The sequence below is a fragment of the Triturus cristatus genome, chromosome 2_1 (genome assembly GCF_964204655.1).
Source record: "Triturus cristatus chromosome 2_1, aTriCri1.1, whole genome shotgun sequence".
NCBI lineage: Eukaryota > Metazoa > Chordata > Amphibia > Caudata > Salamandridae > Triturus > Triturus cristatus.
Genome location: NC_140581.1, coordinates 591,355,490 through 591,379,508, shown reverse-complemented (window position 1 = coordinate 591,379,508; position 24,019 = coordinate 591,355,490). Strand labels below are relative to the sequence as shown.

The following is a 24,019-nucleotide window of genomic DNA, read 5'->3' as shown; positions in this document are numbered from 1 at the left end:
TTCCACTATGACAAAGTTATTTTTATATATTGCCTGAAACAGTATGTCTGTGCCTTTCCGCACCTTCCATGAGATCAGTTTCGGAAAGCATGGATAGACGCGTAAGCACCAACATACAGGACGAGTCGGTCTTTCTAATATTCCCTTTCGCTTCCGGGAGATACTAACAGACTTGGGGGCGGGGCTTAGACGGTTACAACCTCGTTCACATGTGGAACAGCTACACAGTCTTTTCCGGGGCGGTTCTTTTCGTTTTAGCCAATTGCATGCTGTGTCTGGCGGTACAGCACTCAAACCCTCCCAGTACCGGCGGGGCACACTGTCAGTCAGAATAAAGCAGTATCCTGATTGGTTACGCTTGCAGTCAGTTTTGCCAGAAGTTCAGAATCGAAAGTAAGACAGTGGCACTATGGCAGGCAGATATATTTAAACGATTTTCATCCGGTCAAGTGGAAGTAAGTCAGCGCTGTCTGATTTGAAATGGGTGGCATGTAATGTGTGTCTGTGGGAACATCTGGCATGAATGAATCCCGTGCGTACTTTCATAAATCAGTATGCATAACTGGTCTAAGTTGGCTAGCGTACGCGGGGCCCCAGTATATCCTTTGAACACTTTTACCGCTATCTCTGATTGCTTCTCTTCTAGGCGCTCATGGCCCCGCCGTCTCCTTTAAGTGTGTGGTATTTCTCAGATTGTGTTCCATATGCAGCATAGTTTATGTTTACCAGATTGCTGCACTTGTCACAAGGACTCCTAATTCCAGGTACTGGGTTTTCCTTAATGAACTCGATGCATTCTGGGGGTTGTAGTCTTATTTAAGTGGGTAGAATCGTCTGGATTGGCGCATGAAACTATATGTGAAAGGAAAGTTAAGCTTAGACAAATGTAAACTGGTGAGGAGGATTCAACATTATTAGTACAGGTTGTGACGGAACGATAGAACTGGGCATTGCACGGAAACCGTATTAACGAATTTGGCGCACAACAAGACGGTGTACCGAGGTTGAATCTTGAATCGAAATGAGGGTCTAAGTGCCGATCCTGAAGGGAAGAGATGATGGAAATGGCGTTGTCTGCAGCCACTGAGAAATACACTTACATGTTTTATGCCTGGTTTAATCTGAGCGGATCCATGCGATCGAGTAGCAGCTGGGTTAAGTGCTCACCGAACTGGGTAGAAAGATTACCCTAGTTTCGCTTTTTTGTTTCTATACTTTCACTTCTGCACCTACTTGGTTTTCCTATGTTTATTTCTGCATCACTCGCTTTGTTTTCGTGTATAGTTGATTTTCCTATCAACCCGTTTAAGAAACTTTACGACTTTAACTTGGTTCCGGATTAATCACCCCTTACCCCGACCCCTATGTAATCCCCTCGGAGCTACACCCGCGCCCTCGAAGCATCCTGTGTATTGTGTTAAGAACTCAAAATACAAGATGAGGGTGAACGAGTTCTTTATTCCACAGTACACAGGCTCCGGGACGGAGCTCCGGTACATGCTGCGCGTCGGGTCGTCAACTGTCAACCAAGACAGCTTAACGGCTGATGAGGGTACGGGCAGTACGGTGGCCTTGCAGGGACATAACTGGCAACACATAAGGTGTCCACGCAGGGACACAACTAATGAACATAACACATTCCCCCCAAAAGAACAGAGACAGACAGTGGAAGAAGCAGAGGTAGAGAGAGAGAGAGCGAGAGAAAGATAGAGAAAGGAAGAAGAGGTAAGAGGCTGCAAAGGTGAGTACCATACGGTGCCGAAACTCCAAACATACAAGTAGTTAATCACAAATGTAGTCAGAAATTTTCACTGGTGGCAACACCCTTCTCCCAACTCTGCTGGTGAAGACCGGAGGAGTTTCACCTAACTCTGGAATGGGAGGTAGCTGTCTGCTGACACTTCTCGTGATGTTGTCCCGAGGGGAAGCCTGTACACAGTTCGCCGGAAGAGATGGAACTCTGAGGGGAGAGGCAGACTCATTAGTGGTGGGCTCTGGTTCAGATTCGCATTCGGAAGAATCAGACCAGGGTCTGCTGTTTTTACCCGCCAGGATTTGTCCTTGACAGGATGTCCCTTCTGTAGGAGTGGCCGTTCTCTCTGGTGTGTGTCTGCATACTGAGAGGGCGGAAAAGTGCCACACTCTTCCGTTGCTTAACAGGGCTGAGTTGCAGTACAACTTGCGTACAATCAAGGGTGTGGAGAATCTGTCCTGTCCTTTGCTTTCATAACCGCTCTTCTTTACCTTAACGGTGTCCCCTACCTTGAGTTGTACTGGTTTGCATCTATGCTTTTGATCAAAACTTATTTTGTATTTGCTCTGTGCCTGCTCTACTGTTCTCCTTACTTGTTCGGCACACCAGCCCTGTTAGCGGCCTTGCACCAACCCACATTGTCTTTTGTTAGGGGAGTTCTGCCCCGCATGAGTACGAACGGGCTGTGGCCTGTTGTATCATTGGGGGTGATGCGGTACGCCCACACGGTTTTAAGTATTTCTTGCTTCCAACGTAGCCTGTTGGCATTAGCTAATTGAATGATTCCCTTTAAGACTCTATTAAACCTCTCTACGGCCCTGTTTCCAGCGGGGTGGTAGACAGAGGTAGTCTTGTGATCAATTTGATTTCTTTCTGTATACGCTCTGAAAGCGTTTGACATGAATTGTGGCCCATTGTCGCTGACAATTTGTTTAGGTAGCCCTTCTCTTATGAATAACCCATCAAGGAATTCCACAATGTTTTTCGAATCAGGTGTAGTGAGAAACTCAATCTCTTGCCACTTGGTAAAATAATCTATGATGACAACGATGTACCATTGTTCATCACGTTCCATGACTGGTCCCATTATGTCCACCGCTACTCTTTCCCACGGCATGGAGGGGCAAGAGATAGGTTGGAGTGGCGGTCTAAGCGTGACTTGAGTCTTGTCAGAGTTTATGCACTTGTTGCAATCTCTGACTAACCTTTCTACAGCGGTGCTTACCCCTGGCCACCAGTAGCTTTCTTTTACTAAGCTTTTAGTTTTTACTATTCCAAATGACCCTCATGACATAAGTCCATTATTCTTTTCCTTAGTGTAATAGGGGGAACTGCTCTTCCACTCCTCAACAGCAAACTTTTTTCGCAAGATAGTTCGTCGTTTACTTCGATAAACTGTCTCAAAGTATCACTGTGTGTGTTTTTGCACGCCAACCCTTTCTGTACCATGTCTATTACTTTGCACAGTTCAGTGTCTTTGTCTAGCTCTGCGAGCCATTCTTCTTTGGAGATCCCCTGGAAGTTCTCATCAATGCTTGCGACACATGTATCCTAATTTTCTGTGGAGTATTCTTGCTTTGAATTACTGACAGGCATTCTACCTAGAAAGTCTGCTACCACGTTTCTCACACCTGCTACATAATGAATGCTGTAGTTGTAATCAAATAAACGCATTGATAAGCGTGCTAACCTGGGAGATGCTGCATACATGCCCGCTGTAGTGAACACTTTAGTGAGGGACTTATGGTCTGTGCACAAGGTGACTTTGTTTCCCCACACAAATTGACGGAAATGTTCTAATGCCCATACGCACGCCAATGTCTCTCGTTCGATCACAGAAAATCTTTTTCAGTTGGCGTTAGTGATCGTGATGCAAATGCGATGGTGCTTTCTATTCCCTTACAGTCTTTCTGGGTCAGCACAGCACCCAGGCCCTTAGAACTAGCGTCTGTGGTGATTGTGCTATTTAGCAAAGAGTCAAACCCCTGTAGTGGCATGGTTTCACACAATTCTTTTTTGAGAGAGTTGAACGTGTTGTGACACAAGTCGCTCCATTCGAATTTGTTTTTCATTTTCAGTAACTGTCTCATTTCGTAGGTCTTGCTCAAAGATTTTAATAAACTTTGCGTAAAACTCTACGAGGCCTAGGAAAGACAGTAATTCATCTTTGTTACTAGGGCACAGGTGAGTCTCTGATGGCATGTAGTAGTTCCTTTTTGGGGCTGATTCCCTCGTCATTAATTTCATGACCCAGATAGTTTACCGAATTGCATGCAAATTTGCATTTTTTGTGTTCTGCAGTAAGCCCCTTGGGAGTCTAAAATTTTGAGTACTTGTTCAACCTTCTCATCATGTTCCCCTCTTGACTTACCCGTCACAAGGATGTCATCTTGGAATTCCACAATGTTTTATACGTCAGCATGCCAATGGAAGAGTTCATTTTTACAAGTCTTCTTTACAACTCTGAAGTGGCTGCATTCACGTGTCTACCCTTGCTTGTAAAACGTAAGGATAAAACAATGTAATACCTTCCCTTCATACATGTTTCAAGTTGGAAGCCGCTGTATTACTCTTAATGATCAATCTGCAAAATGTTATTGAATATTACATTCCCGTCCTTTTGGAATTTATTATTTATTAACCCGTCTCTTTCCACTCACATCAGCCATCCCCCCTCACTCTCCGCTCATGGACACCCTCTTAAAACACTCATGTTATACAACGCTTAATGGGGGGCGGGGGGGAAGATAGCCCATATGTAGCCCTTAAGGATACCTTAAATTGTATTATACACTTTTGCCAGTCACTAAAAGAAGAGTACTTCCTGCCCATGTAGAGTTTTCTGCTCCTTAGGCCCACATATATTTCTCAACATGGACAGCTTACCTTCGTGGAGAATATTTTTCTGCGGTTAATGCAGGCATAAATATGCAGTCACAGTGGTAAAGTAACACAGCCAGCGTTGCCAGAACTGGAAAATGTATCTTTCCATGAGGGTATTATGAAAACCTTTCTGTAGAGCTGAGTCACGTAAGATTGAGTAGAACATGCTAGCATTCAAATCAAGAATCCTACCAAACTAGAGCTATTAATTTATTTTAGTTCTTTTAGTTTCCAAATGTTATTTTATTGTTACTGTTTTTACTAGGCACTGCACTTGAAAGCAGGGTCGGAGGTTACGGTTACATGAGAGGAAAGGATTCCACTCTGAGGTTCAGGCGTCATTTAGTTTGCGTCTCGTCTCCTTGCAAGGAACAAGCATTGGCAAAGCCAATAGGTTTCGCTGTTTGGACAAATAGGCTTTGGCAAAGCTGTGCAGCATAGAATAAAAAAAGAAACAAAAAAAATCCATCACATGTTAATTTCCCTTTGCTCAACAGAAAAAGTCTAAACAGGCATTACAAATAATTATTTTTCAGACAAGCAAATCTGACCTTGCACCCCATGCTTTTATTGTATTTGCACTGAATCTCTGCTTTCCTATTTTTTTCAAAATAAAGTGCCAAATCTATGAACCAAGAAATATAAATAGCCCCATATTTTGAGGAGAGGATATTCTTCTTGTTTGGTGGTACTAACCCCAGCGTGTTTTCGTTTGTGCGACGTGAAGTTGTTGCATGGGAGGGCTGTTCAACTGCTCGGAAATATTAATGCAGTTTGTTTTTGGTTCTGGCGTGCTGTGCCATGGCCATATATTAAAGATAAAGGGAGAGGCAGAGACTGGCGCTTGAGAGAGAGAGGCAGGAAGGGACAGAGGATGGGCGAGCGGGATATGTTCTGTGCGAAATAGGGAGGAGCGACATGGGTGGGGGGGGAGTGGGAGGGTAATGGAGGGTTTCCAAGCACCTATTTATTTAAATTCATGAATTTATATAACAGAAACACGGCCCAGGGGTGGCAAAACGCTTTGCAACGAAGCGGCAAGGTTACACCTTCCTGAATGAGGTTAAAGGATATTGAAAAAAGATGCTTGAGTGATGGAGAGAAAAGCAGATCAGAAGGAAAAGTCAGAGCATAAACACGTGGGTGATGAGTATGTGCGTATTTGGCTATCTCTTTTCCACTCCTGGGTTAATCTCCTGCTGGCAACTTATCGCGTGTAGTTGGAGTCCGGTTGTGTGGAAGGCTCACCTCCTCTGATGACAAGACCCTCTTCTTCACTTTGAAATAAAAACTGCAACACCTTGTAGAAATGGGATCGCTACGTCTTATCGAGCTCATCTTGCTGTGCCAGGGTAAACTTTGCCACCACTTTTCCATAGCCGTTTAGTGCTCAAATGAGAGGGGTGGCTTTGCTTTTGGCTCGCCTGGCCACCAACCTTTCCTGAAGGGTTTGTGCAAAAGCAGAGGTGCTCAGCTGTAAAACTCATTGCCTCCGTTCAGGGCTGCTGTAAAATGAAGGACTCGGGCAGAGCCAACGCGCCTGTCCTTAAAGTAAGTTTCATTAGATTACCTTTAAATTCCCATAACATTATGCTATTGATCTATTAGTGTGCAAACTATTTTGAAACCAACCTAATATCTGTAGCAGCACCTTTACCTCCCCATAGGACATGCCCATACTTGCCCTGCGATAGAGGATAGAGCTGACAGATCCAGTGTAAGGATGAGACACCGCTCAATGGGTGGACATGAAGCCAGGCGGGCAGCACATCAGGCAAAACTGGCTCAACCAAGTCCATTACCCACCCAACCCCAACAATGTGAGGGATCAGAAAAGGCGTCTAGAAAGGAGCTGATCAGGGGGCAAAGGCTCGATGACTTGTGTGCACAGGAGCCAATAAATGTATGATTAATTGCCCCAGTTTCCAGTGGACTGCATAAACATAGTAATGTTCGTAAGCAATCACTCACTTTGAATGCTCACGAGCATTACGCACGCACACGCACTACCAGTCACCCTCAAGGTCAACTAATCAAATCTTATGCGCCTCTGGGGCGACCCTCCTCCCAGCTGTGCACTGCAGCTCCCGCCCTGAGCGTCAGTCCTTCCGGGGCTGCGGACCACAAGATAAATAAGCAAGCCGCTCAATAGGTGTAGTGGGGGCGGGCACAAAGAGACAAGGGGGAGTGGTGCAGGGGAGACAAGGAGGCACTGCAGCTGCCGCCCTGCGCGCCCCCCGCAAGCAAAACACTGTGGGAGTGAACCTTTGCAAAAGAGGTGGGACATGCACCCACCTTTAGCCATTTGCAGGGTACGATGACAAAATGACAGGCAAAAACCAACCCAATGCGTGGGGGTGTCAGACCCACACAGAGTAGTTTAGAGTGCTTACAAGAAGCCTCGCAGAGCAGCGCATGCGCGCTGGCTCAGGCTCGACCTAAAAATAGGTGTGTGTCAATCTCTTTTTGGCTCATCTGGTAAGAAAGGAAGGTACTGGGGATCGGAATTCTATAGCTGCTAACCACACACCTGGGCAGATATTCAACTTTACTGTCTATACTTCCCTTATTTATAATTTATTTATAAGTTTATACCGCGCTAGAATCGACTCTTGTGTAAGAGTATCTCTGCGCACAGAAGAAGGGGAAAAGGTTGGCGGTTACAGGAGATGGGAGAGATCATGGGTCTCAACACACTAAGTATTTAGTACTGAGAAGATGGAATTTACTAGAACAGTTTTTGAAAGATGGGCAGATGGATGTGAATAGTTAACATGGTGGAAACATTTGGACTTGTCTCTGATCTTACACGTGAAATGCTTTCAGTGCTCTAAGCAGAAGGCTTGAAACTCCCAGTTTTGCTTGTTAGGGAGCCACTGCAGAGGCATCAAAGAAGGTCTGTCTTTTTAGATCGACTTGGTCTGTATAGAGCTGAGATCTTGCTATTTAAATGGTTTCTTGATGTAAGGCTAGGGGGTAAATGCCTTTAACTTTGTATTGAGACATTACAGCCATGCAGACCAAATCATCCGTATGACCTGCAAGAAGTGTAAAGACTCTGCTACTGATGATGCACAGATGATACAGTACTCATTTTGCTAAAATATTCAGTTACCATTTCAATATTAAGTTTGTATTATAAGTGAAACTTAGGTTATGCACGCTGTTGTATGAGGGTACGGGGGCATCGATGTGAGCAGTGAAGTGGACATAGTTTCACAGGATTCATGTAAGAAACCTCTGTTGTAGTATCAGAATGAGAGAGTAGTAAGGAACTTTTATATGTGCTTTAGCTGAGCTTCACAACTCACTACCAGAAAAGGCCCAAATCCGAGAACATCTAAGGTATCCTTGTCTCTTCTATAGTAGCACTGGACAAACTCAGAACTTACTCTAAGGGCAATGATGGATTGTGTAAGTATTTACAATGAAAAAAATCAATACAGACAAAACCATGACATGTTGGTAGCAAGACAAAGCTATGAAATGGTGAAAATATAGCTATGAAATATTACTAAAATACAATGGAGAAAACCAAATAAAATTCGGTATAGCTATGTTCAGTTGATCGTAATGGGATAAGCACTTTCTATAAAAGTCTGTGAACCAAAGCAAGTCCATGGGGCAAGAATAAAAATGTAGCAACATTTTTTAAATGTCATTTTATTTCTTTTTTAGTAGTACTAGAAACTAAAGTTAGGTTGAATTGCACAGATGAGGTCAGCCTGGTATTGAGAGGATGGCCGGATGGAAAAAGGTACCTTTACACATTTGTCATAGAGCGTAATCCTCTTTAATAGCATCTGTCATATTGATTCATCTGGCACATTCTTCAGAAAGCCAGGTGGAAACCACAGGGGTAATCTTTGTTTTGAAGAAAAGAACATAAGAGGTGAGTGTAACCTCAGTAAACGTCGTATACTCTGGGACACTTTCATTGGTTGATCTTTCTAATTATCCGGTTATGGCTTCTCTGAGATCTCCATTGATGGATAGCTCCATGGCTTTAGAATGTCATTGCACCAGCTCTATTTTCTACTTGCTCCTAACAGATCCCCTTTCATCATGACAAAACCTATACTCTGTCTTCCATCACAGCATCTACCAACACCCGCCTCCTCTTTTTACCAATTACACACAATCATACAATCCTTACATGTCATTCCACTGCACGTATTACCTATTCCAGTGATCAAATTGAACACAAACACTTCTAACTCTTGTCCATCCCCTCTTGCACACACCCATTCTTCTCCAAAACACATCACCACCCGTACAATTCAAATACCACTCACCAGCAGTACTGCACATACAAACCTTTCACAGAAAACCACAACATAAAGGTCTGCTCACTTCTCCACAAAACCGACAAATTTCAATATATTATATTCCTTTACTATGTAATCATGTGTCTATATGTTTGTTTTAGTCCTATTGTACAAGAAAAAAAAAATACTCTCTCGAAAGCTTTACTCTGCCCTACCATCATCTTACACCTCTATTAATTTATCCTCCAGCTAGGTTATTTTGGAGATCATAGTAGTCGAAAGGGTTTGGGATCTCTCATCCCAAACCCTTTCTACTACTATGTTCTCCAAAATAACATTTCCTAGACTCCTCCTTTCTCTACACCTCCTGGCTCACCGCAAACATGAATTTACTGTGATCTCCAAAACAACCCTACTAAATTCTCCCTCATGTTATCTCTCCTTTGACTCGGTCCAAACCTCATTTTTCTACTCTGATTCTCTTTTCTCCCCTATCCCTTTCTACAGGATTTTCCCTCCCCCATCTCTCCTTTACTCGTCCCAGAGCTCAACTTACTACTATGATCTCCCAATTAACACTTCTTGTTTTCTTCCCGACTGTATCCATCCATTGCTTTATTCAATCCAACTAACAGACTCGCATGTCCTCCTCTCAAATTAACTCGTACATCCCTATGCTAATGCTATACTCGTATTTCCCTATACTAATCCACCACTAATCCTTTTGGGTTCTGGAGTAGAGTGCTACTTGCCGAAAAGCACTTTTGACCCCTCGTCAGGGGTAGTAAGCGATATATAAATACAATTTCAGTGCACCTAATGTGAGAGTTACGTATTTGTACTGTGCCCTTAAATGTACTGTGTAGTATTTACAGAAAAATTGGAATAAGTCTCATGCTAGTGATGAGTAATTTATGTAGTCTTTTTTTTTTTGCTCTACGATATTCATAGGTTTTCAGTTTTATTCTTAGCCCGACGCCCAGGACATATTGTTTGGGGTCAACGGCATCACGTTTTCATGTGTATTTTGTCTTTAGGACAAGTAGGACCAACCCCCTACAGCAAAAACCCTTTGACTGCCAGTCTCCAGTACCACATTATGGATCAGGGAATGGCATTGTCTGCAGTTAAGGTTATATTTGTGTCCTTGTGTTGATGCTGTTCAAACTTGTTTATGGTTCATTAATGCGAAGCCTGTATTATGAGAATGAGTGCTCTAAGTAAATGGTGTAATCTCGGACTGCCCTACTTACAGTGGTTCCAATATAAAAATGTGTACACACGTTTTCAAAGTTTAGCAATATTAGGCTATGTATAATACTCCCAGAATGCTCTCTGATTAGATGCAAATATTTGCAGAAGCTTGAAAGCAAGATTGATGATTTTTGCTTTCAAAGTAAAATATTCACAAAAAAATGAAATAGGAAAAAAAAAATCGCTAACTTCTGTAAAATGTTAGTACCATTTCTTTGCAGCATCATTTAGTAAATGGTGTTGATGTATGCTAGCATTTCCCACAAATTTTCATAATGGAAAATCAGTGTAACCAGTTTCAAGAAGATTTTGGGAAGCATATAAATAAACCAGCACTGGCAATGCCAGTAGATCTGAAATTGGTGGTCAGCCGTATGGTTTTGTCAGTGCATATCTTGTTTTGGCCCGGTTTCTGTAAAACCTCATTGGTGTGGGAGCTGCCGTGCTGTCACCATTATAACAAACATTTGCAAAAGCAAAACTTGTTTTTGTCTCAAAGCACGCATTGCCCACAGTAGCTCCTGGTACTCAATACAACTACTTTGTCTGCTGATATGCTCCTGTGAAACAGCAGAATACTGTCACTCACAGTGAAGCCACCCAATAGACAGAGAGAATGTTAACGAACACAATAGGTCATGGTTAACGCCAGACCTAATTTTAGGCCCAATAAATAATGAGTTAATGAAAGATTTACAGCTTTCGTGAATTTACAGAAGTAGGCCAAGAAATAGTACGCCTAGAAGATATTTATCTACTGCATTTAAGCATGAGCAGATGTGCATATGTAGATTTGTTGAGTTTTTGCAAGTTCCCTTTCCATCCAACCACTTTTTTCCAGCCCTGGAAGAACTTTTCTCAGTACATGAAAAGATTAGAGAAAGTCCTTAAAATGCAAGTTAGAAGGTTTGCATAGACTCAAAAGGTCATTCCGCTACCTTCAGCCCAAGTATGTAGTGCTGCGGAAACGTGGCAAAATTAGGGAATTTCTAGAATTCAAACCCTACTAGGATATGAGCCCTGACATAATCCAAGAGGCCATATCAATAATAGAGGCTATATCAGAGCTCTTAAATAACGAGATTGCTGACCTAATTTGTTGTCGTATTACATGGCATAAAAGGAACAAGTGGATTTTGTTACAGTAGTAGATTTATGAAGCAACTTGCCCCATGAACAAGTAGATATTTTATTAAATTCCACACCCGTGATTTTAGTTGCAGGATCGCAAGTACTAGTCTGCAAAACAGACCATATGAATTGCGCCCTTCTACCGTAGATAGTATCCACAGATAACTCGGATTGTGTGAGGCCCAACCAGTCAAACTGACATTATCGTAATATTCAGCGACCTAGTTCCATACTTAATTATGCAGCCTCTCTCCAGGGCTCTCCTCCTTTCCAGTACATTTTGCCTAGACTAAGATGTATTTCCCCAACATTCCTTTTAACCATTCATTGGTGCAGCAGTGTTCCCCACCTCTTATTCATGGGTGTCTTAATCGCGACGTGTCATAAATAAATAGAAGATCAACTCAGCCCGTTCCATTAGGTCTTTTAACAAGTTTATCATCCCTCTTTACTTTCTTCATGAGGATTTCCTCTGTTGCAGCCTATTCTGTCATATCCTGAACCCAGTCATCAGTAGTCAGGGGCCTAGTGCTGACCCAATGTAGCAATTCTTTTCTTGGCCAGTATTTTTCCCAATATATGAAATTGTGTGCCCACGCACTCGTTCTTTAGGTCTTGCTTAACAGCTTGTGCTTGCGATGTTGCTGCGAGGGCTATTGTGTACAGTAAAGGGCTTGGAGCCTGCCCATTACCATTTGATGGCTTGATTGTTATTCTTTTTAGCTGTCTCCTAATTGCAACCCTATGCCTCACCTCATTTCCTTTTATTTCTCCGGAGCATGGACTAAGTTCTATCTGATTTCATTTGGTTTGTCCTCTGGCTGCTCACACTGTGATTCAGTGAACTTAAAATAAAAAACCCAAAAAAACTGTCTATTATTTCTTCTTCCATTCTACAAAGTTCTTTTAATTTCCGTGTACGAGTGAGTTTGTTGTTGCCTTAATTTGTTTTAAAATTAGCAGCTTCCTTTTACAGCACCAAACAATGGCACAGACTATTAAAGCAGTTAATTGACTTTGTTTTACAGTTTGGCATTTCCTTTATAGCACCAAACAAATGGCACAGAATATTAAAACAGTTCCTGTGACTGCATGTGTTTGTAGTCTGCGCCTGTCCTCTGCACATATAAAGTAAGTGTCTGTTTAAAGTGTAGACTAGTCTGAAATCGGACTCCCCTAGTGCTTGTCCACTCACATGCTTCCGGACAGCCTGCCGCTAAGCAAGACAAACATTATGAACACACTTATGCCTTTTCAAACAGAAAGTATGTGGCATTTTAAAGTGTCTCAGTATCGGACAGTTCTGCAGTTAATATATTTCTACTTAAAACCTGTGTCCTCAGTCCTATTTGTATTTCACCTCTTTTCTGCGCATACAAAGGATGTGTCTGTTCAAAGCGTTTCAGTTTTGTGCAGTGCAGCACTACTCCGTTTCTCCTTAAAACCTGTGCCCAAGTCCTCATTCTCATATGTATTCCATGGAAAGCACTTTCAGGCACCCTATATTTATATGCACTTGGTGCAAGAAATGTACCCTAATGCCCACAGTTACACTACACTCCATTCTATGTCACTCCATTCTACACCACTCAACTCCAGTCTACCCGACTCCACTCCAATTTACCCACTCCACCCCAGTCTACCCGATTCCACTCCCTTTTAACCCACCCCACTCCAATCTACCCTAATGTACTACACTCCAATATACACCACTCAACTCCACCCCTTCTACCCCAGTCTACTCCACTCCAATCTATCCCACTCCACTCCCCATCATCCCGGCCCACTCCACTAACTTTTAGCCATGCTGAACAGAAGCCACACTGGTGTACCACATGGCTATAACACCTTGCCAAAGCCAATAGCTCTTGCCTAGGGAAGACCTTTTTACTTTGCCAATGCTTGCTTTTCTTTTTTGGTATTTCCAGCAAGCACTGTTTCATTTTGGGCTGTCTCACGCCTCCTGCGATTTTTCCAAGTCTGTGGGTAACCTATGACAAGAACCCCTGTATCATTCGGCAATACTAGATGATGTAGAAAATCCACTTCCTCAGCATTACGTTTAACACACCTGTAGGGCCTGCCTGGTTAAATGGCCCTCAGTTTTGCTGCGGTCATGTACACCATATGAACATAGTTATACTGAATTATTCTGCCGAGTGCGTTGCTTGATGCGGTCTTCACACCCTAACACACTGCCACCCCATTTCTGGTCAGTAAGCTCCCTGCCCATCTTGATGCATCTGCCATTTTTCCCTCACAAGTAAGGTTTCCGGTGGTCTATCTATTTGTAATGCCCTATAAATATTAGAAACCAGCTTTCTGCAACATAGCAGAGCAAGCAGCATTACCATCGTGTGCATAGGCTCAATTGCAGCTTTAATTTTATATTTGTATCCTTAATCTGTAGCCCTTGTTTGCCACAAGCACTTGTGTATGGAAAAATACAGCAATCATGCTTGTCTACCCAACCCAACATAGAACCTATGTGATTTATCTTAATGAAAAATAAATCATTATACAGAATTAAATGTACACATTAGCTCTTGGTTTCATTTTACTGTTATTGTGCACCCTGTGTGTATTCTAGAAGTTAAAGCCTAGAAATAAAAACCTCCTGCTGGGTTGTTAGTAGGTTTGGAACTCGGATACAATACTGTCATGGTAGGGTTTAGAGAAAAAGTATTAGTCTTTCAAATCTTGTGTACAGACAATCAAATAACAGTATGCATAAGAGTATAGGTTAAGTATCCTTGATACGCTGTCTTAAGTGTTATATATATTTTAGCATTAAACATTAGGTAGAGAAAGACTTGAGACTGTGGATTTTGGAATCTTATTGGAACACTTTTTTTATTATTCCTCCTTTTTTTTTTTTTGTGCACACTTCTGGTCCGATCCTTGTTATATTTTCAGACAGTTCAAGAGTCAACACGTGTTTTATCCACTGCAGTTTGTAGGCCTAAGACTTTTACAAGGCTGTTCATGTAATGTATAGTGATTTGCCTGATCTTTCGTCATTGCTTTTGTTTTTTAAACAGTCAATATCTTGTCTGGTTCACTAGGCAGAAAAAGTGAGAAGCACTACAAGCATAAAAACCCTCGGGGCCTTATTACGAGTTTGGAAGTCCTCCTGTCCGCCCCGCCAAGCCCATAGTGTGCCTGCCCGACGGATTACAAGTGTATTCCATGGTGGGCATTGCTGCGGCAGTCTCACGGCGGTAGTCTGTTAGGCTTATAGTAGAGCCTTAACAGCAGCCCGCTGCCGTGACTGCGCCTGCAGCATGTTTCTGAACGGCTTGGAATGCACCATGTTGTGCATGCTACACCTTGCAGGAACAGGGGTGCAATTCCAGGGGAACACATGTGCCCCCTGCATGCAACCCCAGGCCCAGAAACGGCTGGGGGCCCTGTTAGTGCCCCCTTCCTTGTATGCCCGCCACCCTTTTCATGGCGGGCTCACCGCCATGAAATGGTCGGTGAATATTCAAATCGAATATGCTGGGCATTGCCAGCATGACACCGCTAGCATATTCCTCACTCTTTCTATACCGCTGGCGCAGTGTTATCCTTGATCCTGGTGGAGCCGGCGGTCTTGTGCCCATCCGACTGCCACACTCCTAATAGGACGGGCGCACCAACAGTGTGAGGGTGGTCGGACTGCCACCATGAATATGATGGTCCAGGGGAAAGCTGTACTTGTAATAAGGACCGTAGAGTAATACAAGTGATTGGATCAGTGATAAATTTATAGCAATTTACCCAAAAGGGGAAGTAAATGTTAAGGTTGTTGAGGTTGTATTACAAATGGGGTTGAAAAGTTAGATTATCTCTATAGTATTTGGTATGGGGTAATTATCTGCAGCAGAAAGTAAGATCATTACTGAGGTCCTATTTAGAGCCCATATGGGGGTCAATGTTACCTGATTTTGTGATAGGAATCACCAAAGGCAAGCCTGTCTGCGACCAGCGCTAGGAACCCTGGATCTCTGCACCGCCAACGCTACGACCCAGCGGCACTCCACGCAGGCCGCAACAACAACTGCAAGCTAGCATCACCAGCCGACTCGCGGACCCTCCTGCTGTCACCGCTGCGGCACACCTGCCAAGACCACTGACCCAGCGCAATCTGTCCGCAAGAACACAACCGAACCGCAGACCCTGCAATGCATCCTCCTCAACGTCCGATCCCTCCACAAACACACCACCGAAATCTGGGACCTCCTCGACAGCACTACCCCAGACATAGCATTCTTTACCGAAACCTGGACCAACACCACTTTGGGACCGGACATCGCCCTCGCCATTCCCCAAGGATACAAGATCTCCAGGAAGGACCGCCCCACCCGCCCGGGAGGAGGAATCTCCATCGTCCACAAATCCACCCTCCGCCTGAACACACTCCCCGACGAGCCCACAGACCTGATGGGAACACCTTCACTTCAAGATACTGGCTAGCCCTTCCTCCACCCTCCGAGGAACCCTCATCTACCGACCTCCCTGGACCCCGCGGACTTTTCGCCAAATCCATCACGGACATCATCTCCCCGCATGCCAACGTGTCCACCAACTACACACTACTGGGAGACCTCAACTTCCACCTCGACAACTAACTGGACCCCAGCACCACATCCCTCCTGGACAACCTCCACAACATTGGCCTCTGCCAGATCTTGATCGAACCCACGTACTCAGCAGGACACACCCTCGACCCCCTCTTTACAACAGGAAACTCCATCACCTTCAGCCACACCACCAAACTCCCATGGACTGATCATTGATGCGTCCACTTCACCTTCAGCACACCCACCATCCACAGACACCAGCACCTGCTCCCGCGAAGAAACTGGACCAGAATCACCGACGACCAGCTAACCTCATCACTCAGCAACTCCACCCCAACCATTGCGTAAAACGACGACGCCAACACCGCAGCCCGAACCCTGCACAGATGGCTCTCCGACAGCGCCAACACCATAGCCCCCCACAAGAAAAACAACAACACCCACGCCAAGAAAGCTAGATGGTTCACCACCGAACTTCGAGAGTCCAGACGCACTTGCCGCCGCCTCGAAAAGGCCTGGAGGAACACCAAATCCACAGAAGCCCACCACAACTTCAGATCCGCCACCAACGCCTACCACCAACTCATCAGAAAAACGAGGTAAAAAGCGATTGAAGACAGAATCTCCACTCATGCACACAACAGCAAAGAACTCTTCAACATCATCAAGGAGTTCGCCCAACCCACTAGCGAGTCCACCGACATCCCGCCCTCACAAGACCTCTGCGACAAACTCAGCACCTTAAATCTTGAATTTTCAGGGTAGATCTCTATTTTCAATTTGTTTACTGTAGTGCATAGACTATGCATGCAGTGATACAAAAACGTGGCAACTGGTCAGGGCCCAGATCCCAAACAGAACAATAATAATTAATTTGTCTAATAATATAGTAGACATTTGTGGAATATGTGTTGATGCTTAACATTTTTTTAAAAAGTTAGAAAATGTTAGCAACATTTACGTATTTTATTAACATTGGATGTTGACTGTATGTTTTTATTCGTGTTTGCTTCTTAAGCATGGGAAGTAGCATAATGTAATATACGTATGTGTTTTATTTTAGTAACAATGTCAACTAAAGAAGTGAAAGCTACTTTGAAAAGTGCCAGAGACGCGATTAGAAATAAAGAATACAAAGATGCCTTGAAACATTGCAAGGTAGGATCAATATATTGCATTTAGAATGCTGTTTGATGGATGAATCCGGTTGACTAGTATAATGCATTTATTTTACTCGTGAAGCTACCTCCCTTTCATTTCTTGTTATTGAATGTAATCCTGGTTTACCTTTCACGTTTGAAGTGCTCTATGTACTGTAAGCGCAGAGGAAATGGTAGTACATGCATGTTAATCGCAACAGTGCTTAATTTGTATTGGTGTATTTTGGTTACCCGCACTCATTTTTGGGAACCAGAACTTCTTTTTCATCATTCCTCTCGCAGGAGGGAGAGAAAGGCAGAAAGAGAGAGGAGAGGAAACGAAAATAGGCAAACGGTGATGTGAAGTTGAATCAAGTCTAGGCAGCATTTGCCTTTGGCAACTCTGACGGTCATGAGCTCTGTCTGCAGGCTCCCGAGATCAACTTTGGGCCCCTGTACTTATTAATTTATTTATTTCACAAGCTAAGTGTTGACAGAGGTGGTGTTTTCATTAAAGCCAATTTCTTCTATTTTTACAGTTCATTGAAATTTATTTCAGATTTTCTTTTTTAAATATTTTTATTAGTGCATGATTTCAATATTATACAATGTTCTTATAGACTGCATGCACAAGAAATTTGGCAAAAAGAAAACAAAAAAAAAATGGATGCTTAAATTAAAAGGTACAGTTTCTGTATTCCGAACATTACTTGTCTTGTAAGGCTAACACTTTATAACAAAAAAAAAAGAATGAGAGATCATACTCAAAAGTGTTAAGTCACATCTGTAACATTTCTATATTCTAGTCTCATGCACGTTTTTTAAAAATTTTTATATAACATTTTTATTGATTTTGCCAAGTACACATACAGAGTAGCAGTTGTGCCAACAGCACCATATTACACTTTTTCAAAGATAAAGTACAATGAGTTACATTCACAATTTTAACATTTCTCTGAGTTCGTTCTGCCGTAGTGTTAGATCCACCATTGGGGATGTACATAGATTCCCCCGATACCTATTCCATGCTTTCCATTTCTTATCCCACTTCTTGGGGCACCCTCGAATTATGAACACTTCCTTTTCAGCAATCATGCATCTGTCTAACTCCTGTACCCATACTCATCTGCAGTCCCCCAGTGGCGTGCTATTTCCCGTTTGACCAAGGTGAATCCCAGCGTTGCCGTCTGCTGCTCGATCTCCGTGCGGTCCGTAGCCTCCCATATGTTAAGTAGGCCCATCTGAGGCGTGAGGGCCAGCGTTTTTCCCAGCGCGGTTTGGAGCTTAGTCGTGGCCCCCTCCCATATCGGTTTGATCGCAGGGCAGTCCCATACCATATGATAGAAAGTGACCTCATGTTGGCAACACCTAAGACAAAGTGCATCTCCCCTAGCCCCTATCTTTGCGAGGACGACCCCCGTCATATAGGACCTATGCAGGATCCTGAGTTGGATCAGCCGGTATCGGAGGGTGATCTCTGCCCTCCTAGGAGACATCAGTGCCTCCCTCCAATCCTCTTCCTCTATGGGTCCTATGTCTTGTTGCCATTTCTCTCGAAGTGTCTCAAATGTATCGGGGAGGTTGTTGCATAGCTTTTTATATGTCGGGGAGATGGCCCTCGAGTGTAGTGGTCCATCTAATAGTCTGTCCTCTAGAGGCGACGAATCCGGTATGTCCCGCAGGTTAGTAAATGCCGTCAGAAGGGCATGTCGAATCTGGAGGTAGCGAAACAGCTCTCCTTGCGCCATGTGGTAAGTTCCCGTCAGTTCCTCAAAGCTAAGAATGGAACCCTTTTTTATCAAGTCTCCGACCTTTGAGATTCCAATCAGGTCCCATTTGTCAAACCCCGGTTGAAAACATAAGGTACCAAGTCTCTGGGTCTGCCATAGTGGTGTAACCTTTGTGAGGGTGTTTGCCCATCCTAATTGGGAGTTCGCTCGGCGCCAGATGTCAATTGTATGAGACATGGGGCCAATAAATTTGTGCTTTTTGACTTTAGAGTAAAGCGCACCCAAGAACCCTGCTCGACCCGTTTGATATTTGTCTAGCACAAACGCCGGGTCATCAGGTGGTCGATACACCCAGTGATTTACCACCACCAGCTGCGAGGCCCAATAATATAGTTTCAGATCCGGCAAGGCTATGCCTCCATCGTACCATCCCTTGGTAAGCTTTTTCAGCGAAACCCGGGGGGCCCGCCATCCCAAAGCAACGTACGAACCTCGCTCTCCACCGCTGCAAAATAGGCATCTGGAACTCGGTTCAGGCAGTTATGTAGTATGTATAAAAACCACGGGAGAGCAAGCATCTTAAAGAGGGCGGCCCGGCCCACCAGGGAGAGCGGCAGGGTCCTCCAGTGCTCAACATCGGATCGCAGTCGGGTCAGTGGGGGGGCCAGATTATGACTGTAGAACAGGACCGGATTAGCCGTAACGTACACCCCCAGATAACGAAAACCATCTCCGGCCACCTCCATCCTGCAGTCAGCCGGGAGGGGAGGGACCTGCCCACGGAGCATATACAGTATTGACTTGTTCCAGTTAATGGCATAACCAGAGTATTTTCCAAAGTTAGTGAAGATATCCAACACAGCCCGGATGGACCTATAGGGGGAGGCAAGATAGAGTAGGATATCATCTGCATACAGTGATATTTTATCCTTCTGGTCCAGTGTCCATTTCAACCCCCTTACCATTGCATCCCGCCGTATCCACGCCGCCAGTGGCTCTAGCATAAGGGAGAAGATCAGTGGCGACAATGGGCAACCCTGCCGGGTACCCCTTCGTAACCCGAAGGCCCTGGATGTGTGATTATTGACCCGTATTTGACCCTGTATATCCTCATAGAGTAACTGCACCCACTTCAAAAACTTAGGACCAAATCCGAATCGCGCTAGTACCTCAAATAGATATGGCCATTCTATAGAGTCAAAAGCCATGGAGGCGTCCAATGATAGGATCGCTGCGTCTTCCTCTAAGTAGTTTCGTCGAGCCAACACGTTATGGAGATGACGAATATTTAGTGTCGTGTTCCTACCTGGCACAAAGCCGGATTGGTCCGGGTGGACCAGGGAAGAGATGACCGTACCCAACCTTGTGGCCAGTGCTTTCGCCAATATCTTAGCTTCCACACTGATCAGGGAAATTGGTCTATACTACCCACATTGGTCCTCGGGCTTTCCGGGTTTGCGGATTACTACTATGGTAGCTAGACATTGATCAGGTGGAAGCCGACCGGTAACATAACTTTCGTTGTACATGGCCCGAAGGTGTGGGGCTATCTGAGAGCTCGTCACTTTTAGAAACTCAATAGGGGTGCCGTTAGGTCCAGTCGCTTTGCCCGAACGGATTTGGGCAAATGGCTTTCTGGAGTTCCTCATCAGTGAGGTCTCTATCAAGGGTGTCTCTCTCTTGTTTAGAAAGGGTGGGCAGGTCGCTATCCGCGAGGAGCCGACGGGAGTCCTCTGCCGTGTATGTGGTAGATGGAGAATAGGCTTTCTCGAAATACTCTACGAACGCTTCTGCTATGTCTTTGGGGTGTGTAACCATCTCGCCGCTAGGCAATACTAGTCTCTGCACCCACCTATCCCCATGATCCCTTTTCTCTAACCACGCTAATGTCTTTCCCGCGTTATCTCCCAACTCGTATAATCTGTGCTGCATATTTCAGTGTTTAGTCATCATATGCTCCCTCGTCTTTAGCTTGTACTCCTCTTGTTTGAGTGTGAGACGATGCAGTGTATCGTCTACGGGATTGGTGGCATATTCAGCTTGACGAAGTAAGTGATGGATGAGTGTATGGATATCTCCTGTTGAACGTGTTTCCCCATATTGAGAACACATGGGAATACATACGCGATCCAGAGTAAAATCCCTTACGCTGTTTTCTCACATTTCCCTTACCTATTCGGGGCCATAACATTAGGGTTTGACTATAGAGCTACCCCTAGATGCATTACGGTTCCTCGAGACACAGAAACCCTTCAAGACTTTGGTAAGGAAGTTTTCATTGATGTTTCCTGCACAATCCTTTATAAGGAGAGATAATGATAATCGTACATGATTAGTGACTATGTTTATTTTATTCACAAGCACGGTGTGAGTGATGAGTGAGGTGTAGAGCTTTTTATTGAGAATGTATAGACTTACTGGCAAGAACTAATGGCCAGTTTTTGAGCAAATTGGCCACCACACTAATCATCTGTCACGTAAGAATATTATGTGAAGATACAGATATAAGTGGCACACGTTTGGAAAGAATTGAATACCACTTTTTCATAGACACAATTTGGCACGTGTGTTTTTTTTATTTCCAAAGCACGCATTATGGTACACAGCATTATAGAAATACAATCATGAAACCGTACAAATGTATGTTGTTTGTTTCTTTGTCGTTTGTTCTTCTCTTTTCAGATGGAAGATGACACATGATTTGATAAATGATCAATCACTAACACAAGGAGCAGCTACTCTGCCCTTGCACTACGCACAGGATAGGGAACCCCCATTTTCCTGTCCCCTAGGGAGGCCTACTTTGCCCTGAAGAAAGTCCTGGACCTTTACGGCCATCAATGGACTGAAACATGTTGGCACGAGGGTCTTAGGACCATAAGACTTCCAATAAGACCCAATATTCTTTTTTATTAACCCAGACAGACCCAAAAATAAAGGGATACCGGGGATCTGTCTGAGGTGTTTTAATCTTTTAGCCCCCCAGGTCATACACTTCTTCTAAGAGCTCCCAATACTGTGGTTGAGCCCACCCCGACTTATAGGCGTCGGGGTGACCCGATGATGAAGCATGACACCACTAGGGTGTGTGAGGGTAACTAAACAAAAAGGAAGCTTTTCCTTGCTCACCTTTTGGTGACGAAAGAAAGATTACCCCACATAAGTTCTTCACATTTTTCCAACTATAGTGCATCCATATTGACCACTGTTGGTCTGTTAGAGTAATTTAAAGTGGTTAACGGCATATTCAGCTTCCCAGTGTTGAAGCTCTGCCTCTAACTGGAGTAACATTTTGCGTTTATTGCGTATATAGCCAGTTTTTAGTGCCAAGGCCCGCCCCTTCAGTACCACCTTGAATGCCTCCCAGATGGTAAGGGCCGAGTCTACCGACCCTACGTTATCGTCAAAGTAGTTTTTGGTATGTGTGCACATTCATCTTTAATATCAGGTATTTTTAGCAACCATGGGTCTATTACAATCGTTGTTCGAGGCTGTCGTTCCCAGTGTGTGTATTCTCATTCACATTTTAATGATTCCCCCCCCCCCCCCCCCCCCCCCTTCCTGGGTTGACCATCTGTCTAAATGTGATATTATATTGTAAGATCTAGGAGGTTCTAGGATATAACTAACATATCATATTCAGCTGCTTTTAGTTCCCAAGCCATTTGGTCAATGGTTCCCAAATTTTAGGCCCTTTTGAGCGTGATCAGATCCCCCTTTTCCCATATAAAGCTTTTTCAAAATTATAATTCGCGATTAGACGTGATAACCACTGACGGTATACTGGCGGGGATGGATCTGACCAGGCTGATGTTAGGGTAAGGCGATATATTGCCATACTTATAAAAATAAATTGTTCTCCGGGCATCCCTTGGGTCTCCTGATCTACTCCAAAACAGATCTGGGCAGAAGAGAGATTAATATCTCTTCCTAGAGTCTCTTTGAAGAATTTCGTGATATCAGATTTGAGGATATTTAGTGTAGAACATGACGCCAGCATATGCTCTAAGTCCGCCTGAGGCAGCGAACATCGTGGGCATTAAGTCCCCTTTCCAGTTCCCCATTTAGCAATCCTTTTCGGTGTAAAATAAAGTGAAAAACAGGTTTTATAATACTGCGCCTGCAGACGTGCTGGTATTAGAAGCTTCTCTGCTAGTTCGGTGGAGTATAGAAACAGATCAGGTGAGACATCTATTTCTTCTTTCCACTTGCTAGCCCGATGTCCCATGTCGTCCGTCATCAGGGAATTAAGCGAGTTATATACCATCCCGATTGATTGACTATTCTGTCTTAATTTATCTATAATGGATTTGGTTAAGAATCCTGTTGGGCCTCCACCCTTCCTGCTCAAAAAAGCACGTATATGTAGATACTTAAAAAAATCTTTCCAATCTAGTCCATATTGTGTCTTAAGATTTTCATAAGTGATTATATCCGTAAGAGAGTAAAAATCTCCAAGCTTGGATAGGCCTTTGTCTATCCATCTCCTGGTCGTAAGGTCTTTAAATATTCCCAGCAGATTGAAATTATTACTTATTTGAGTATAATTCTTCAGACGGCCCAGTCCTAACATCTTCTGGATTGCTTTCATGGTTTTATATCCTGCAGCCAGCGTCTTATAACGTACCTTTTTGTAGTGGGAATCCTTTAGGAATTTCCAGGCCCATCCCCAGGCCTGATTACCCAATATTTGTTCTATAGGTGGGGGGGACATAGCTAGGTAACTCGTCTAGTGGCTTGTCGGAGAAAAGGGTATGATTATGTAACAGAGTGGTTGCCCAATAATAAAGTTTAATGTTTGGGAGAGCCAAGCCGCCCCTATCCTTTGGTAGAGAGAGGAACCTATATGCCCCTCTAGGTTTCCCGTAAGACCAGATGAACCGGGAGAACATGATCTTTTTTATACATTTGGGATTGAATTCCAGTGGAATAGCTCTTATCAGATATAGGATTTTAGGGAAAAAGACCATTTTAATTATATTGCATCTTCTGATTATTGAAAGATGCAGATTGTGTAGTCGTCTCAATTCTGGTTCTATTTTATCAATCATTGGGTCGATATTTGCTTCAACTAGGTTTTCGATATTGGCAGTAATGTCTACCCCCAGATAAGTGGCGTTTCTTACCTGTCTCACATCATCGCCTATGTTGACGTTTTTACAAATAATCTGGGTTTTGGTTTGATTTAAGGAGTATCCGGACAAGAAGCCGAATTTCGAAGCTTCTTGCCCTACCTCTGCCATAGGTTCTATCGGGTTGGATGTTACCAGTGCTATGTCATCGGCATACACCAATA

General features: G+C 43.9%; 1 protein-coding gene across 2 annotated transcripts in view; it reads left to right on the top strand.

Moving 5' to 3' along the window:
* Positions 1-320: 320 nt before the first annotated feature.
* The window catches only part of SKIC3 (SKI3 subunit of superkiller complex), a 1,406,584-nt gene continuing 1,382,885 nt past the window's right edge, over positions 321-24,019 (top strand). Inside the window, exons 1-2 of one of the 2 annotated variants that reach the window (XM_085632495.1) lie at positions 321-455; positions 16,918-17,012. In XM_085632495.1, the coding sequence (XP_085488621.1) occupies positions 16,923-17,012 (90 nt within the window). In that variant the 5' untranslated portion in view covers positions 321-455; positions 16,918-16,922. Of the gene's footprint in view, positions 456-670; positions 765-16,917; positions 17,013-24,019 lie in introns of those variants that run through there. The other variant, XM_085632494.1, reaches the window with a different exon arrangement.